This window comes from Amphibalanus amphitrite, unplaced genomic scaffold (assembly GCF_019059575.1).
Source record: "Amphibalanus amphitrite isolate SeventyFive unplaced genomic scaffold, NRLGWU_Aamphi_draft 001528F_arrow, whole genome shotgun sequence".
Taxonomy (NCBI): Eukaryota; Metazoa; Arthropoda; class Thecostraca; order Balanomorpha; family Balanidae; genus Amphibalanus; species Amphibalanus amphitrite.
The window spans coordinates 86,580-107,006 of NW_024883021.1; the positions used below are offsets into that span (position 1 = coordinate 86,580).

General features: G+C 51.6%; 1 protein-coding gene across 1 annotated transcript in view; it reads left to right on the forward strand.

Moving 5' to 3' along the window:
• Positions 1–19,974, forward strand: part of LOC122373644 (clumping factor B-like) — a 44,157-nt gene extending 24,183 nt beyond the window's left edge. Inside the window, exons 2-3 of the mRNA XM_043351925.1 lie at positions 18,477–18,686; positions 18,915–19,974. Coding sequence (XP_043207860.1) covers positions 18,477–18,686; positions 18,915–19,169 — 465 coding nt within the window. The 3' untranslated portion in view covers positions 19,170–19,974. The remainder of the gene's footprint in view (positions 1–18,476; positions 18,687–18,914) is intronic.
• Positions 19,975–20,427: the final 453 nt, after the last annotated feature.

The following is a 20,427-nucleotide window of genomic DNA, read 5'->3' on the forward strand; positions in this document are numbered from 1 at the left end:
TTGCGCGTCATACCCCATGACCGATCGTCACACTCAATGAAGACAGACCCAGGGAACTCATTAACTCGCACCATCAGCGTCAAACAAATCAGGTGACGGAATTATAATCGACTGTCTCAGCTGATGTCTGTCCATGAGACGACACGGTTAGGAAGCTGGACAGACGGGGATGGGAGGACGGTGGCTGGCGGAATCAGGTCAATGGGTGGGTGTAGCGGTTAGAAACGACTGGACAGGTCAACCATTACACCCATCATCCCAACACGTCACTCGTCACGTCACTCGTCACGTTACTCGTCACGTCAGTCGTCACGTCAGTCGTCACGCCAGACGTCACGGAGGGTCGTTACTCGTTTAGTGATGAGGAGGTTGTTGAGGATACCGGTGACACCATTCTGATCCGCCTGTCCATCTCTCCGTCTGTCTATATGCGTCTGTCTGTATGGTATAGGCCAGTGTGTCGGTATGTCTGACTGTCTGTCGGTCAAGTGCCTGCGTATGTCTGTCTGAAGTATGTGTGTCTGCCTATCTTTTTGTGTGTCGGCCGGGCCCAGGACGTATATACCGACTGTCGGAATGCCTGCGATGCCGGTATGCCGCACCGTGTGCAGTGTGTGCAACTAAACAAATACACCAAGACTCTGCACGGCACGCCACTTAGGCATTGTTTGCATAGTCCATTTGAGGAGTGGTAGACTCGAGAGGACAGTTGTTTAGGGCCGAGCTGATGAGAAGGTCATGTTTTAGCATGATAGGGCTCGAAATAGCTCGAGATTCTTTGATGTTGGTGATTCTCGCCCATTTCTTACAGCAGCACAGGCATTCATGCTGCAGGCAATTGTTAAGACCTGAAGGATACATGATAGAATGCTGAAGCCATTCTGACTAAACTCTCAAACTTTCCCAGTACAAACAATGCTGTGCCGAACGCATCGTCGGTCACAGCGTTGAGCTTCTTGTCCATGGTATATCGATGTTGTGCTATCTTCCGGCAGCTCTGCCAGCACAAAGCTCCCTCACGTTCCACTCAGCGAGCCATCCACCCAGTCGTGGGTGGAACCGGCGGGTTCGTCCGGTCCGGCTCGACCCACCTCCACAGTCCCCGGACACTGGAGAATGTCGTATGACCGGTGGGGGTGTTCAATCAGCCGCGCACCGACCGTGATGACTTCATGAAAAAGAAAAGCGGTACGCGGACAAACTCCCGAGTTATGTCATGCAGCATAGCGGCCTGGGTATTATCGGTGAGGCTCATGAATAACCGTTACACCGAGCTGGATGCCGATTATTATCTGCCGATGGTTTGTTTTGCATGCTTGACTTCACGTCTGTTTATAGGCTCGTTAACTGAGCCCTAAGCGTGCGGTTTTTCATAAATGCCTCACGCAGCTGAAGTGCTGATGGGTTTTTGCACAGCGATAGCGCACGGCTTCATTCAGGTCCCGACTATAAACAGTGGTGACCGCCGGACCGCGCTGCGGGCTTGGTATGCAAATTTGGATGACCCATTGCCCCAGGGTGTTTCATCAGGCTTGTCAAAGCTCGTTCTAAGCGGCCAAGCTCGTTAAACATAATGATGTCATCCGCAGAGGGAAAAAGCATGACCATTGACATCATCTACTCTTTATCATCTCTAAGCATGCTTGTCGCATACTTCAGTGACTGAATGCTTCAAAGCATGCGATACAGCACTCCCTACCGGGCGTGCGACCCGCTCAGGTCACCTGAGGTCACTCTGAACGAGTGTTCCCTGTAGTGGTGTCGGTCGTGCAGCTCTGTTCCTGTGCCGTGTGACCCGTCTGCAGTGCCGTGAGGCTGTTCTCGCGCCGACAGTCGCACCGCCGTGCGCCGGGTCATCCGTCCCGTTACGCCGGCGCCACGCCGTGAGCACCATCACTGCACGTGCAGCGGGCTGCCATGGGGAGGTGGTGGTAGAGCATGGCTCATAGTCTGTGATCCATGGTTGGTGGCTTAGTTTCCTTGCTGTCATTGGCCCACGGTCCCGACACCAGTATTGGTCTATAGCCAGGCTCAAAATACTGTCCCCGTCCCGGCTGTGGCCCTATTTATGAATTTCGCTGTGTTCTGGTCATGGTCCCGACTGGTCCTTACCCTGACCTCTGGGTCCCAGTCCCATGTCCTGATCACATTCCTTTCCCGATCCTCATGTCAACTCTGTGACATCCCGTCGGCGTGTCCTGTCCAGGGGACCTGTCCGACCTGACGGGTCTCCCCATACCAAAACACGGCGCTGTGACGGCCCGTCGGCGCCGAGCGATGGATGACGCCGCTGACGTCTCCCGGCGGCGGCCGGCGTCATCCGTTGGCGGCGGCCGGCGTCATCGGATGACGGCCCAACTGTCGGCCCGAAATTCCCCGACCGTCAGCGTCCGACAGCCTCGCCACGGCTTATTTACCCGCCGAGAATTCATGGCGTTTGGGAGTCGTTTAGTTGAAGGTTAATTTATACTGCGCGGGGATTTTGTCATTAAGAGCTTGATTTTATTTTGAAATATGTTCAGGGCGCCATTAAGCTTCAGGAGGGAGCCAAATTGTTTTACTCATGCTGTGTTATGAGCTTCATATAACGAGTGTGAGAAGCTTCCTTACGTCCCTAATTACCGCCACTAATATCGTAATCCTGCTCACAATACCCTCGAAAAAAACTGTAATGAAAGTCTGACCTTGCTGGCTGTATTGTGGTCGTTACGTCGGTGCCCTGGGGGATTTGTTAATTCATGGCGGTCTCATTTGAGCTGACCTCCGGGCCCAAATTAACTGCTGCTTACCGGAGCTAGTAATCCTCTCTAGGCCTCTTTCTTCGCCGGCGCACGCGACACGGTCCATTCAGGGCCGGACAATTCGGGTTGCCCGGTCACGGCCGAATATACAAGTGCGGCGACGTGCAAACACCATTTGTTGCTGTCTGATGGCACGCCACTGGACTCAGATCCAGCATTAGCCAGGTCCGAATCAGATGGCCAATCGCAACTTTGTAGTCGAGCTCTAAAGCGATCTATCTCTCCGACAATTTTTTAACGCAGGCGTGCCGTCTGTCGCATGTGGTACCTGGGTGTTGATGTTTTTATAATGCATGGCGGGGTCAAATGAGTTATCGGCATTCCTGCGTCTCCTTTCCCTTTCAGAGCGGGCGGTGCGCCCCGGATTTGTGGGGTCGTTTGCCTTGGAGCAGTGGTAATCTGGGGTCGAGCGGTCTCGGGGCGGGGCGGAGCCGGGACAGCGTTTACGGGGAAACTGTCATCTGTCTCAGGTGTCCAGCCGTCGGGAGTCCTCTATGAATCAGCGACTTTTTGCGGTCGGACGATGTCGCCACACTGAAAACGAGAGTGTCTGGGTGGGTAACTGACGGTCCTGCCCTTGGGGTGGGAATGGACTGCGGTGCGAGGTACCGTGAGACCGGGTTTGCAGTTCGCCCTGCGCCGCTACTGAAACTGCAGGCTACCTCAAACCGCAGTCCATCGTCCATCATCGGCCTTCCATTGTCCTTCGTCCTTCGTCTTCCGTCATCGTCTATCAGTCATTGTCCGCCTCCACCTTCCATCGTCCACTGTTCCATGCACCCACCGTCCATGCATCAGCGGGCGGATGGTCCCACGGGTGGTGATACTCCTTTTGTATCTGAATCATCTCGAGCACCAATCAATCCCAAATCATCACCGCGCACCATTCTTTCACACCTAGCACGTGCCAGTGGCTCGTGCGGCGCGTTCGAGCGGCCGCCGTCGGCGCAGCTCGGGCTGCCGGCGGCGGCAGTGAGAGTGCTCCAACCGAGAGCACGACGGCGCGTCGGCAGGCCCGCGACGTTTCACCTCATGGCTAATCTGCAAGGTAGCCTATCGCGCTGGTTCCGTACTGGCACTTTCTCCCTCGTACGGCGCCGTCAGGAATGTTGCCCGGGCTCACTTTCGGTTTCATCGCGCCCGGTTTCTCCCATATACATGTCCGGAGTCCGGAGCCGGAGGCTGCTCACGCGTCGGCACTGGCGGGCGGAAGGGCTGACGGGACCGAGCTGCGCTCTCGCTCCAGAAACTTCCAGGCTCATGTTCAAGCTTCTGAGGACTCGTGGACTCGTCGGTCTAAACATAAGGTCATAAAGGAGAGCAGGGTGTGTCATGCCACACGGCTTCATCAACCGTCTCCGAACGTTTATAATGCCGTGATAGCCCACCGCAGTTCCACATTGGTAGCGCTCCGGAGCCGGCGGCCGGCCGCATGCCATTTCTCTGAGTGCTGCGGTTAATTCCACGCCTCTTTGGATACGGGCGTGAGAACAAGTTCTGTGGCAGGATCAGCCTGTTTCCACAAAGTTCTGGCGATGTTGTATCTGCTAAAAACCGACAGCGCGGTATGTCAGTGATCTAGTAACGGACTGCACTTCCTCCGCGGCACAATCTGATGATTTTATCGTCAGCGGACCACCGCGTTCTTCACGCGTGGGTCATGACTCTAATGGCAGAATCGTGTCGACGATGGCTAGCAGATGTCTGCGCTGTTTTAAACGCCCGTGTTTTTCACACGTACTTAATGGATTATGTTGTACGAATAGACTAACGAACACGGAAGGGGAACGCATCCAGGTCGCCTATAGGCGACCTGGATGCGATGAGACCTTCATATATGAAGGTCTCAAATCACTCTTATACTGACTAGAGCAGAGACAACTAACAAGGGCCTGTATAGAGCCTGTGACATGGATAGGCATTGTCAAGGTCTGAAAGGCGACCGATAAAATCAGTGTATGTATGCTAACGCCGAGCAATAGACACCGTAGCAATCGCGCGATTCAGTGTACAATGGTACAGGGAGTCATGGGATACCGTTCACCGGGTAACGTGTAATTAGATATGCTCTCGGTACGTGTAGATAACGCAACGATAAACCGCATTTGAATATGGAAATAGAAACAAGTACTTAGGTGAATCTAGGTCACAGGTACCTACTAAAACACCATCAGCTATCTTGGAATAATGCAAAAGGAAGCATCATTATTTGTCATGAGCAGTAAACAATTCAGCACGGTAAAACCTGACGCTGAGATGCAAATAGAAGTGCCTGCATTCCACTCCTCCCCAAATGTTTACCGAAGGTCGACCTTCCGTCTATGAAGCCGTCATCAAACAATCGCGAGGGTCTCGAGCCACTCCTTCCACTTCTGCGACTGAAAACAACACCGGCCAGGACGTCCGGCCTCCTTGACCCATTTGGCTCGAAATGTCTTCCTGTTGTCAAAGACAGCAGCGGTCCACCGCCCGGTCATTCGGTCATTCGGTCGGCGGTAGGTCGCTGCTAGATTAGTCGGTCGGTCAGACGGTCGGTGGGCTGGTCAGTCGGTTGGTCATTTAATCGGTCGGTCAATCGGTAGGCCGGTGGGACGATAGGACGGATGTCGGTTGGCCAGACAGTCGTGCAGCTAGTCTCCCGGACGGGAGTGTTTACTGACGGTGCACTCAGTGCAGCCGCCTGTCTTTTGATCAGTGACCGACGATCTCTAAACCGACCAAACGAAAACGGTCAAACGAGATAGTCAGATGGGAGGGGTTAGACGCAGTTGCACCAGATAAAGAAATCACCCATCTCTGTGCCACGAGCTACTTAATTACAAAGCCCAAGTGTGACTTTAATAACAGGGTATCCGTAATTAACCCACCTACAGCCGGTTCCAACGCAGATCTTTGAGATCTCAGCTCTTGCAACGAGTGCGTTTGACTGCGATTGCAACACAGGGTGCGTGCGAGTGATGTCGGTCACTGCCGCAGGGCAGTCATCAGCTCTCTGGTGCAGGTCATATACTGGCTACTGATTGGTGCTCCGAGCGACTCCCATAGGCCCCAAGCAGCTAAACCGCTACTGGCACTGCACGTTGGAGAGATGGACGTCCTCCAACTCTTCAACAGACCGTTGGAGGGTTGGAGGTTCGCCACTCGGTCAGTCTTCGCCTCTGATGGTCAGTCATTATCGCCCTCCGCAACAGTCGCTGACTGACGCGAAGAGTCGCTAACGGTCACCAGAAGTCGCTGACAGACCAGCGACTGCTGACGGTATAGGTGACAGCTATCGATACTCTCTGACAGTCGCTGACAGTCGCCACATACGCCGACAGTCGTTGGCAGACAGACAGACATTTGCTGACAGTCGCTGTCAAAACTCCGTGTGACCACTGTCCACACAGCGATGGGTGACGTCAGAGCGAACATCTCACGCAGTATACTCGCCATAGAAGTGTCAGCCCTGGTGCTCCCCACCCCAGCCGACAGCGCTTCCCTTATGTAATTACCAAACCGGTTCATGAGATGACTCTGTGCCTGAGAGATCTGACCACGGGAACAATACAGCTGTCCGCGACTGTCTGGGACTGTCTGCCGCAGAACCGACAGCCAAGGTCAGTCAGCACGGTCCGCCGGTCCCTTCTCTGACGGAACAGGACCTGGGCACCTATCTGGGGATCTCGTGCAGTGGGATTGCCTCCTGCCCGCCCCGCAGTGCAGTGCACACACATGCCACCGTCCGTTGTGCAATGAGAGTTGACGGGTGCGTGCACGATAGGAGGTGCACGAAACAGAGACAGAGTGCACGGGGCTGGACGAACCGGACTCGCGGCAGCTCGGACATGGCGACAGCAGGATGTGGATGAAATAAGTGTGCGATGTTGAAGGTTAAGGTGGGAAGGAGGGAGGGAGGGAAGGAGCGAGAGGGAGAGGTAGAGAGAGAGAGAGAGAGAGAGAGAGAGAGAGAGAGAGAGAGAGAGAGAGAGAGAGAGAGAGAGAGAGAGAGAGAGAGAGAGAGAGAGAGGGAGGCGGAGGCAGGAAAGACTGGAGTTAATTTCGCACCGGCTTCAAAGGAGCGTTCATCGATCCAACAGCCTCTAATTGGTGTGTTTGTGATTAGGTACTGATTATACGTTATAAACTATTTATGTCGTGGTGTGGTTGAGGTATTATTATTATTATTTTATTATTATTTCATATTCCCACTAACCACCATTCGGTGGGCATTACAGAGGGAAACACATTGACACACATAAACAATATACATACAATACAGGCAGCGCAGTGCTCTGTCATTCATAAGCACGTATAACGAAATCAAAATGCAGAACAAAAGCGATTTTCTATAACAAGAAGTTTGATGAGACAGCGAAGCCTCATGAGTAACCGGCAATTATTACAACGTACAATGTGACATCACCGGAACAACACCACATACATATGCATCATTTTACCGCGTGATTTTCCAAAATATATTTCACAAAATCAGCTTTCGAATAGTTTCGGACATGAATGGGCAAGCTATTCCATAGTTTTGCACCACTGTAAGAGAAGGACGCTTTCTTCATTTCAGTCCTAGGTATAACTAGGTCAAGGTTGCCTGATTGCCTTGTTTGTCGGTCTGACTGTCTCTCTTTAAAGAGAGACACAATTAGTGGCGGCATACATTCAGGGATAAGTAGACATTGACGAACTGTTTTTAATACCGCGATTTTATGCTGTAAGGCAAGATCTCCACGCCAAGCCAGTCTGTGAGCTTCGCGACCTGCGATACGCTGTGCAAATTTAACTATTTTTCCTATTCTCTTCCCTTGTGTCACATTACAATTTCCCCAGAGAGCCATGCAAAAGCGAATATGAGGAAGAACAAGGGCATTGACTAGGAGGACAATTACTTTTAAGGGCATCACGCGACGAAGTTGGCCCAATCGAATTAGCATACCAGTACACTTTCGAATGACACCGTCAATGTGACTGCTCCACGTAAGACAACTATCCAGCGTTACACCTAGACTAGTTAGTGATGGCTGTACGGGTACTGCAGTGTTAAAAATATTTAGACTCCTAACATTGACATTTTTCATGGTGACTTTGGAACCAAACACAACAACTTGCGTTTTGAGAACATTAAGTGCAAGTAGATTTCGTGAGAACCACTCAGAAAGTTTCTGAAGAGCAACATGAAGTCGAGTTATGACATTGCTTATATCACGAGGCGAACCAGAGACCAACACTTGGGTGTCATCTGCATACTGGATAATTGTACATAAGCCATGAGCAACTGCAGGTAAATCATTTACGAATAGATTGAAAAGCGTTGGACCCAGAACACTTCCCTGTGGCACACCGGTAGATACATGACCTATTGCGTCGTCACAACCCCGCACGTACTGAGATCTACCTGACAGGTAGCTTTCAAACCAAGGATGGTCAATGCCATATTGGGAAAGTTTACTCAGCAAGATGTTGTGACTGACGGAATCAAATGCCTTACTTAGGTCGAGAGAAACTAGAATGCATACGTCTCCATTATCCACTGATGACCTAATGGACTCTGTTAAAAGTATAAGAGCATGTTCGACGGAATGGTGTGCACGAAAACCAAACTGTTCGTCTGCCAATACGTGGCAATCGTCCAAGTACTGATTGAGCTGAATGGAGACGAGTCTTTCAAGAATTTTTGACCCCACGCTTAGCAAAGAGATTGGCCTATAGTTGGATGCAGTCTTGGTATCTCCCTTTCCTTTATAGATGGGGACAACCTCCGCGAGTTTCCAGGATGATGGAACGGTACCACTGGCTATGGAGGCGTTAATAACATGCAATAATGGTGTAGATAGTCGACCACAAAATGATTTAAAGAAGGAAGGAGGAATCCCATCAGGCCCCGATGAAGTTCGTACTTTTAATGAACGTATGACAAACCTAAGCTCAGCATGTGTTGCTGGACGCAATTCAAACTTCGTTGAAAGAACTCTAGAGGGAGCAAACCATGTGCCACTCGACCCAGAGGTAACACTAACACCAGCTTCAGCATTAGTACCGGCGGAGCAAAAAAACTCATTAAATAGGCGCGCCACACTTCTGTCAAGGGGGTGGGCAGTTTTTGATTTCCCTAGTGTAAGGTTAATAAGATTCCATGTGTCTTTACTGGATTGATGTGTTCCAATACTCGATTCAAACTTGGAACGCCGTTCGAATGAAATAGCGCTTCGCACTTGGCGGCGCATACTTTTATAGAGTGCTGCGTCAATCGTAGCACCAGAGCGGCGAGCTATGCGCATTTGAGCAGTGGTATCACGTATGAGTTTTCTGGTGGTTTTCGATACGCCGAAACCACTTTTATGCTTGATTTTGGTAGTGACAAGAGGGGCATGATTATCTAGGATAGGAACCACAGCGTTTTTCCAACCCTGCCATGCCTCATCTGGGTCTTTAGCACTAAAAACAGGAGACCAGCAGACTGTACGCAGATCGTTCAAAAACGCATTGGGATCAACATCCTGCCATCTGCGATAGCTAATTAGTTTACGCGGCCGTCTGGATCTTATGACATTCACTCGAACAATAACCAAGTTATGGTCAGAGACAATGCAATCCTCCGAAGAGCAATCTGTCACAAGGGAAGAGTCGCTTACCAGAACAATATCGATAAGCGTGGATGAGGTATTGGTAACACGGGTAGGGTGGCTCACGCATTGATGCATGCCGACATTGTTGATAAAATCCTGCAAGGAACGAACTTGATACAGATTCGGACTCAGAAGATCACAATTCAAGTCTCCACATAAAGCCACTTGCCTGCCCTCTGACAACAACTTTTTCACTGATAGTTCAAGGGCATCAAAATCGTTTTTGATGCCTTCATATATGGGAGGCCTATACACACAACCCACAGTCAAAGCACGATTACAGCCGCATTTCACATTAATCCAAATACATTCAAGACGGCTATTAGCAGGATTGGAAGGGCTGATAACCTTATTAAATTCTAGGTCACTACGGCAATATATGGCTACACCACCGCCCCTCTTTCCTCGTCGGTCACGCCTGCTGGCCAAAGTTAGGCCAGCTATAGGAACATCAGGCTCGCCTCTTCTCAGCCAGGTTTCAGTGATACATAGAACGTCAATCTTGTAACGTTCAACATAATCTGCTACTATATCCACTGAAGGTGCTAAAGAACGCACATTTAAAGTTCCAATTACTAGACCATATTTCGATGAGCGAGCGTTCTCAGAGCTCATGCCAGCATCATGGAATAAACGACTTTGAAGCTTCCTGGGAACAGAGACGTTACTCCACGGTTCTTTCAGCCTAAAAAACCCTCTACCTCACCTGCTAGCAATTGCCATACATTTCTGCACCCATCTCTGTTAAGGTTCAGTCTAGATTTATCTAAGCCACCATACATACATTCCCTCAATCGCGGCCGGGTGTCCAAAAAACGAGCACCTTCACAGTGACACAGCCTCTTTATCTCATCGTTGAGATCGCTACGCTGTCTGGATATGTAGTCGTCTGGCAAAGGTAGGTCGTGCGGCACTGAGCATATCACAATGGACCTTACCTTTTTAAGCTGTTTAGCAACTCGTACGACCTCTGATATGCAGTCGACTGTGTAGTCCACACTTCGATGTGACAAGTCGTTTCCCCCAATGTGCAAGACGAGGTCCACGCTGAGCGCCCTGCAGCTAGCCACTGCACCACTTAGCGCCCCCAGGGCACTGCGTACGGACCCTCCACGGATGCTTTTAAATAAGGCCTCACCGCCCAAGAAGAACTCGTCCCTGGCTGCTGCAGCGATTCGGCGTACATTCTGGCAGCCGAGCAAGACCGCCCCGACACTCGGAACTGGGCTCCTGCTGCGGCTACTGCGTTTTCTGCGTGGGCTGACGCGCCTCCAAGCTCCAGAGTTGGTGTGGCGTGACACTGCTGTAGTCGGAGCCGCTGTGGTCGAAGTCGCCGGCAGAGCTCCTGTGCTCGGCGTTCTGCTGGAGCCGGGAGTCGTATGCGACGCCGGCGTTACGTTGGAGTCGAGTGTAGGACAGGCGTACGGCGTTTCGCGAGGGCCAGTCGTTTGGAAATTCCCCGTCACACCAGAGTCAAGTGTAGCGCGGGCTTCAGGTGTCACTCTGGAGTCAGCTGTCGTGCATTTAGACGGTGTGGAGTGGTTGGGCACAACAATGGAGTACTGGGTTCCATCAGAAATCGGTCTAGTCCGACTCAAATCATCCACTTTGCTGGAAAGATGGTCAAGCTTCAGCTGGGTTATACGGATGGCTTCCATCAAGTCCATAAGCGTCACTCCCGAGAATGATGGTCCTGGAGTGCCTTCATCCGCGAAATCGGGGCCGGGGTTTCGCTCCACACCTCCTATCACCAGAAGAGTGAGGATCAAGGCCAAGCCAAGAGCCACTGAGTCTTGACCGGGACACCAAGCTGGCTTCAGTTTGCTGGCTGTTCGAACGCCGCAAAACATGCCAATCCGAAGACGGTAGGTTTGCAGGTCAATCATATTTGGTAAAAAGACGGAAAAATAAGAGATGATATTGAATTATCTTGCGGCCATTAACTTTTTATCACTTAAGAAATAATATTTTCGTATTTTGGTGAAGATAATATTTAAAAAACCATAATTATTGAGGTATAAGTCAGGAGCAGCAAAAATTCCGACTTCACACTGCAGAGGCACGTGACTAACGTGCCTCTGCAGGTAGATTTGATAATAAACAGTATAAACTGTTTATTATCAAATCTATTCGACAAGATAAGTGTCTAACTCTCAAAAGAAAACCGAAACACAAACGTATTCGATGCATGAACATAAACATGACGCGATTAAAAACATTCCACTGGCGAATCCCGACCGATGTGGATTCACCAGACTCAGGCCCATGGGACCGTCTTCTCCGAACGTGTAACTGGCCCCATGGCGGCGCTCTGTACTGCACATATACGACTGCGAGTGCCAATGCTATAGGACTTAGAACCGAATTGACTAAGATTCAACCGCCGCTCCTAAACTCAAAGATAGTTATTTCCTTATATGAATTCCGCTACCGTCGCTGCTGGCTTTAACCCGCGCACCGACGGGGGTCTGCGCCAACTTAGTACCGACGGGGGGGGGGGGCGGATGACCGCCCCCCCCTGAGATCTCGAGAACGAAGCAAGATAGCGACAAGCGGTAAACGGCATCGGATACGCACGGACAAGGTCTACAATTTTTACTAAGGTCATTTTCAGGTCAGGTCAAAGATGACGTCACAGGGGTCGAAAAAGTCAAAATGGCGGCGCTAGATATGGAGAGGGTTTTTCTCGAATAACTTTCGAAGTAGTCAAGATAGGAACAAACTAAGGGCATCATCGTGATCCTCTCGTCGATCCGCATCGAATGATATATATGTTGACCTCGAAAGGTCAAGGTCAAAGGTTGACCTCAGGTCACGTGACCTCGAGGTCATCATGTATATCATTCGATGCGTCTTGACGAGCTGAACACAATGAGACCATCCGCGCGGCTGTATCTTGTTCCTGTAAGGAGTTATTGGCAAAAAACCTTTGGTGACCTTTGATGACGTCACATGACCTTACAGCTGCCCAACAGCAAAACAGACCTCAAGGTAGTGAAGGTTGATCGTATGTGAAGTCATGTATGGTATATGGGGCCATTCCGACCCGTTTTAGTGGTAAAAACAGGGAGTTGATTTTTCCCCCATTGACTTATAATGGGGAGGTCGCGAAATTGACCTGACCTTAGGTCACCGACATCAAAATTCCGAGATATACAAATTGTAGCTACTAATGACCTTATAACATCCTGCGACTTTCAAAGGCCTCCGACATCTACTGTAGCTCTGGCACGGTGACAAAGTTGCAAAAAAGTGACTTGAGGTTGGGTCATTCAAAGTGACCTGGTGACCTGACCTTAAAAGTTAGGAGGTTCAAACTTGCACACCATGTGTAAAATTGATGAGAGAATAGTCATACCAAATTTCGCGGCGCTCCGCGCCGCGGTTTTCCCGCTATCCGCGAAAAACCTCAGGGGGGGGGGCGGATATCCGCCCCCCCCGTCGGTGCGCGGGTTAAGAGCTGGTGGTTAGGACTCAAGCCGATGACATCAGCTCTGGTCGCAAGGATCGACTGATGACGCTACCGCTAAGACACCCGCTTTGTCTGTCCTGGGGCACAACTCAGGCCACCATTGCCGCCTGTTTGACCTCTCGCCTGTTGTGCCGTGGACGCTCTCCTCTGCAGACCGGACCCGTTAGCTGCACCGTTCGCGCTGTCCGGGTCTTCCGCCGCCCTTATCTCGCTGAGAGATCGCCTCAATGATCATCTGTCACGCTCATCGGTTGATAGCACCCCGCTATAGTCTTTGTCCAGCAGTACCCGGTGACAACCGGCTGGGGTTTGTCGGTGTGTATTGTCACCTCCACTATTCAGCGATACTCGGGAGGTTTTATATTTATTTTTGTTGTTTCAGACGTCCCAACACCGCTATATACAGAAGTAAGTTATTTGGTCAGTGTCCGTCATTAGTGGCACTCCAAAGAAGTGATCCTATCGGCAATTTTTATCGGCTTATCGGCTTTGCCTAAGAAGCGAGTTACACGCTACTTGCTCTATCTTTCCCTAGTATGTAGCGCCGTAGCGGTGCTACTACACAATTCACCACCTACAGCGCTAATGTTTTATGTTATTCACATGTAATGGTAGCGCAAGCATCGATAAATACCGTTTTTCACGTTCTGCCTTCGCACGCCTCGATGGTCACACTCAGGGAAGACAGACAGCCAGGCGATGACTAAGGGGGCGGAAAAACAAAAACGCTCCCCACTTTCCGCCTATGGACCCGCCCATAACTGGCTTTTTTCGTGGTACGAACAGGGTATCGGCTGCTATGGGCGCCCGTTACTGATTCATGAGGGCTCAGCTGGTATGTAGGTGTGTCGCCATTTTTGTTTCGGCTGCTGAAGTGAATTGAATTCCCAGACGAGTGCAGTTTTCTGTCCATGTTACGAGCGATAAGGACGTCGCACAGCGCCACTGCGAAGGCATGTTTCCCCTCTTTGTCCGCCGCGACATGGGCCGGTGTACTTAGTGTAGCTGCATGGTCACCCAGTGGGTACTGGCCCGGCAAAGAGTACTTACTACTTATTCCATGGCACGCCGTTGGATGTGTGATAAGTACGCTGGCTACACGACGAGTTGATTTTATCCACACGCTTCGTTTTTCTTCCCTTTTACGTCTCTATGTCACTTCTAAACATGCCGAATGATCTTGATGGTTGATATCTGTAAAGCGACAGTGTCACACGAGTGTAGTATGTTTATCTGTCTCAACAAATTCCTACTTTCATAAATATACGGCGTACCTTGCATGTGCAAAGTAAGCATCTTGCATGAAAGGAGCAAGCGAAAAAAACATCAAAAAGTGCAAAACACAAGGGGCGTAGTCAGAACGCACTTAAAAAAAAACAATACGGTACATGACAAGAATGTGTGTGCTCACACGTTATATCCATCCCATCCGTTACATCAATTGGCATACGAATATAACTATATGATCACCTGGTATAGCTGAAATTCTTAGAAGATTTGCTTTTGTTTGACATGAATGAGGATATGAATTAGGTATTGCAGAATCGTGCAACGCAATTATGTGCTTACTTACTGTTTTGCAACAACTCATCATGATTTGCCAGGGGAAGCGTTCTGAGCTCGGCTGATCACCAGGCTTTCAGGAGCTGAGACTGCCCTCCTCCAAACATAGATCCCACCCGTTACGAATCTGTCTGGTTTCCCACCATATTACCACATATGTAGTACCTAACCCGTTTTCCAAATCTTCCGGTTTCCTTTCTCGAGAAGCTGTAGTACGCGCAAGGATGTCTTCATGTGCGTGCACAGTGTTGTCTCGATAACACGCGCCCGTGAGTCCAGTACCGGGGGAGGGGACGTCTGATCTACATAAGTCGCCTCTCTGAGCCACCGGTATATCCTCTCACCAAGGCCGGTTTTTCACCGACGACCTCAGTCGGCATTTACTGCCGCTTTTTCGGCAGCTGCGGTCCCACGAAGGGCGCCCGGTGACCTCGACACTGTCGCAAACCTCGGAGACGTCGCGTGCCTTCCAGAGACCCCGTGCCACGCATACCTTCCACGCGACTGCGCATACTTCTATCCTTTGGTTGGATAACCTTGGGGCCAGCCCGTGCCCTCAGTTTTGGACGGCGGTATAGGCTCGGGCGAGCATTCGTGGTTTCTCGCGCACGCGGGGGTCTTCTGAGAAAGCTCGTGCCGAATGCCCCAGAGGCGGTGCAGCGGTGCCCAGAATGTGAGCCGCTTCCGCCAGAGCGTTGTGCTGCCAACTGCCGTGACTGGCCGTGAAATGGTAAACAATGGGCCTCGCTGCAGCGGGTTCGGCATGCATGGCACTCATGTCGGGTCCATTCTGCATTCAGAACGCAATGAACACCGCACCCTGGCCTTGCAACTGCATTCCACAAGCTGTTTGAGCTGCGTCAACGTGCACTGTTCGGTCTGTGACGTCTTTGGAGTCTGACAATCACTGAATAGAGGAGAGCGGACCTGGAGCGGACTCTAACGAAGGCCGCTCGCCGTGCCCTCACCTGCCGCGCCCATTTGGGGCGTCCAGTGAGCGCGTGCGGCCGCGCTGTTTTTGTCCACCGTGCGCCACATACGTCGCTGGGCGGTCCGGCGCCGGTGGTCGGGGTGGTGGTGTCTGAACTGACACTGAGAGGCGCGCCGGGGTCAGACGGGTAGTTAGTCCAGGTCAGTCGGGTCACAGCGGGGTCAGGGCAGCGGGTGGAGTGCGCCGGACAGTAAACAACGTCACGGTCGAGGCACCGGTCAGTCGCGGATACACCACTGCGTGGAGGATTTAACGAGGGTCGGCCTGGGTCACAGGTGGTTCGACAGGGTTACATGAAAGACTGTTCAGCGCAACGCGAGCCCTGAAGATCGTCCCAACGCATAGCTCTTTGCAACGTATGTCTGCTTGTCCAGCACCAAACGTCCAACATCCCTAACAAGACTGCAGCAAGTAACGGCCCACCAGTGATCTAACCTCTCCCGTATGATCGGTCACTCACACAGCACTCCGTGATCGATCATAAGCGCCGAGACGCAGCGTGCCGCGAGATGACCGCCCATAAACGCCGACTGATTAGCCCGGCGAGGGGTTATAAATCAGAACCGGTGCCACCAATCGGGTGCGTCATCGTTTCGCAATTACAAGGCCGCTTCTTGTGTGGATCGATAGTTCGGAGATAACATCTGTTGGAACACGTGTACTGGAACAACAGCGCTGCGCAGTGCGCAGTGAGGATGTCTGAGCATTGCTACCGGTCGTTGGGGGCGGTGGAGCGACTGCAGCACGTGGTGGTGACGTCATAGGTCAGATATGACGTGTAATAGTGACATCACAGGTCACATCAGCCCAGCCAGCAGGGACGTAACGGGTCATAAACGGGATGACCAGTGACCTCTTCATTGATCGGCGGTGTGCTGAGCAGGCCGGCCCGGCACACGAAGTCTCCGACGCGTGCTGACCCGTTCAGGGATGACCGTTGTGACCCATGGGTCGTGTCGACAGTGACCTCACATCTCTGCTTCGAGTCACTGCGGTCACGACTCGGTTGAGCATGATAGAGGCATGATAGGGCGGAGAGTCAGGCCGCGATGGCAGGCAACTGCCGGCACGCCCGCACGTGCATTCGTCTGGTCCTGTATGTCCGCCTGCTTGTGCTTTTGGTCTCTGTCTCCTTTCAATTCCCTAGATTCTTTTCTTCTGCAATCTTCCGCTTCTAGCTTTACATTCCTCTCTTCCCTTCCTCCCTGGACCTCTCTCCCACTACCCCAGCGGCTCAGACAAATGACCCACCCCGACCCAACTCGCCTCGGCTCACTAAACCCACTGCACGGCGCGACTCTGTCCCCCGGCGGCGCCGGCGCGTTTTTCTGCTGACGGCAGTATGACGGATGGCGCGTCTCGCCGATCAGCAGACTGATACGGCTGTTGACTCTCCTCGGCAGCAGACGCAGCCACAAACACACCCCGACCTACGGACTGTGTGCGCGGGACAGCCGCCTCTCTCAGCTGCAGAGGTCGCCGGCTCAGCTGCAGCTCAGTGTCGCCGGCTGGAGTGGGCTGGTCTGGGATTCCAGTCCGGCGCTATACAAATGACAAATGACTCACTCTTGTTGAGGGAGCCGCTGATTCATTCGCGCGTCGTTCTGTTGATGGATTGCACGGGCGTTTTTCGGCGGAACTCGGGTGTTTTGCAGTGGTGAATGTGGTCTCCGGTGATGTGACCTCTGCCGGGGGCGTGTCGGAAAACACGGCACCGCCGCCACACGGGCCGCTAACGGTGCTTCAGCCCGGGCCTGGGCCGCGTGCTGCCTCACTGCAGTGCAGATGGTAATGACTGCCCAGGCAGTGAAGATCATTTCTCACCGAGGGACTCAGTGCTGCTATGTAGGATGTCCTAACCGGAGTTCAGTCGAAAATGTGCTAAACTTTGATAAGGACCAACGTTAAGAGAACGTTCGTTACCTCGTCTAACAAACGGACCCTGCTGTTGCATTGGAATTTCAAACCCTTCCCATCTTGGATAATGGCAACGCTTATAAAAGGCATATTTCCTTATCCATACAATTGTGGGTTCGTCTGCACGAGTTAACTGGTATTTCCAATATGCATGGAATACTGCTATCATTCCCAGAAACTGCGAACTGAAAATTCGCGAACCGATTTCAATCGCAATGACTACGTCTCGGGAAGAGCTATGCAGCCACACGTGGAGGAATGAGAATATTATCGTGTCAATCAGGAGGCATGCTTGAAGGCTAAGGCAGAACGTTAAATCATTCTGCTCGATCTCAGACGAGTTTGTTAGTCATCTGTCTTTCCAGTCAGAAGACATCATGTCCGTGCTGAGGTTACGTAAATGTGATGCAAACCGTTCATTGGCTGACCTTTGCGTGGAAGGTAATGCCTTTCTTGCTGCCTATCGTCAGACCTAAATTTCTGTGGAATTCTAATAGGCAAACGGTAGCCCTGGAATGGCATGATATTCCGAGGAATTGATGCAATAAAGATTATCTCTTTCTGAATAGAGTCAGTGCCACGCAAGGGGCCGTATGCTAATGTCGCCGTCGTATTTCACTCCCGATTTGATTAGTAAGGTGAAATGCATTTAAACTAAAAAATTTCAGCCTTGCCATTGTGGTACCGGCACCACTATTTGACTATTTCCAGTGCAATTGTTTTTAAAACGTCGTCTGGGGATTTATGCAATTCCGCTGAGCCTGTTCCTTGCAGTGTCGTGTTTTATGCTGCTATCGCTTTGCCTTACCTTCCGAGCTGTCATTTCACCGGTTAGGCTGCTCTCAGGTTTGAGTTTTGTTTCTCCAATGCAGGATCCTCTCCCGATCCCGTTCGGTCCTTTCTATCCCTTTTGACCGTCTCCTGGCTGTATTCCCCCACCCCACGACGGTACTCGGGTACTCCAGCCCTGCCCTCTCTGACCCATTGCTTAGAGTTATTGACTCAATGTCCCCCTGACCTTCCCCTGTCCACACTTAGCCCCTGGATGGCCCCCTGCCACCCTCTGACCACGCCGCACCCCTTCTGACCAGTCTCCCCGTCTCGTCTCTCCGCAGAGCTCCCTGATGCGACAGGACAACGAGCTGTTTCGCCAGCTGCTAAGTCTGCACGACTCCATCGAGGCCCTGAAGCACGGCGACGGCTCTCTGTCCGCCGGATCTTCACTGTGCTCCCTGGCAGATATTGAGGAGGAGGACACGATATCGACACCTTCGACCGACCTCGACCGACAGAGCCATCTATCGACGGAAACCGACAACCTATCGGTGGGTACCCGGGGCTATAGTTGGGTGATGGATGCCGTGGAGAGTATATGAGGCGTTCCTGAGATGCATCGCGGTCGTGCGCGAGGTTAAGTGGCGGAATGAAATGTAAATGTCATGTGTGGGCGATGATGGATCTAATAAGAAGCTGTTTAAGATGCGAGGTCGCGCCGTCGGGTCAGCCCCTGCCCGGTAGATACCGTGAGTGACGGATGTCTGTTTTTCTTTCAGCTGGTGAAAGGCGACTCGGGCTCAGAGCGGTCGTTCTTCTCAGAAATTCTCCACGTGACCGGAATGTCGCAGTGGGCCAAAACGCGCCTGCTCGGACCAGGTCTGACTGCGGCGCAGGTGGCGCCACCGTCGCCCCGCCAGGTGGCGCTACCGCCGCACTCTCCCGCTGCCGAGAAGGCTCCTCTGCGGAGACACCGTAAGCAGGGCTCCTGTGACTCTGGTATTGTGGATCAGGAGATTCGCGGCCAGGCCTGAGCACTGCTATGACGTCAGTGAAAGAAGTCGGTGGTCATGACGTCCTAAGACATCATCTGATGTGACGTCATTCGGTAGCCACCGCGTTTCCTGGCCAGCTGCGCAGGCCAGACTTGTGATACAGCAAAGACTCATCAAGAGCCAGACTACGTGCTAGTGCGTCACATCAGCCGCTCCGGGCGGTGTCACATGACGTGACGTCAGTAGTGGAAGTCGGGCTGTCGTGTCCATGGCGGAACCCGCGCAATTGTATAGTCAAAGGCTGTTGAATGATGTGTGAGCGAGTGATTTGACGACGAACGTGAGATCTCAGTCACCGTGGGCTGCGAACAGCTGATTGATGACGTCAGAGTGACGTCAGAGGTAGTGATTGATGAAAACTGTCACGTGATTGGTTCGCAGTCGTCTGAATCCTGTGCTTGCATGATTTGCTTTGGTTTGTTCCCATACGCCCCGTGGCTTGTCACCCATGTCGTACCGTACCCATGTGATAACTTAGCTGAAGTCATATCAAACCTAACACACCAGAACATTTACTAACGGCTCCATAAGATGGAAAACTTGTAGCAGTCAGGATACACGCAGCCGGGATATTACATATTCCGATGGCACGGTGTATTGAGTCCCCCCACCCGTCGCATGGCAAAGAACCCTGTGTTACACTAGCGCCCTGTATATGAATTGTCCGTGTCCTGTAAGAGCTCCGTGCTCGTTGGAACCGTAGCACGCATTAGGTAGGTAGATGGCCACCCATTGAGATTGTTTGAACTGTGTGAAATGACAAATAAACATGGCTCCTGTGAAATGTGAGTTTGAGTCGTATTGTTAATGATCCAGATCACGAGGCACGATATAAGCGTGAAACATACGAAAAGGGAAGACCGTTTTTACTATTTGTGTACAAGATGTAGGTACCACTGATCAGGTCATCTGGTCTAGGTAATATCAGAGGAAGGTTATGTAACATGCTAGGGACACAACCATACTTGTCAGCTGTCACTCAATGTCTAGACCACGAGCAATCTCCCGATAAAAAGTGGGTCGTCTCAAGAAGCTTCGATCATCGATGCCTCGAAGCTCGAGTTTCGATTCAAATCACAGACCATCCTTTAGCAGGTAATTTTAAAGCATCATTACACAGAGCTTCCACCCCCAATCCACCCACCGATCGTCAAAGAATGACAGTGCAGACGTTCTTCGGACTGGTGTCTGTCCTGCGGTACAGCATACCTTCAGGCGTTTACCCCTGCTGCCATCT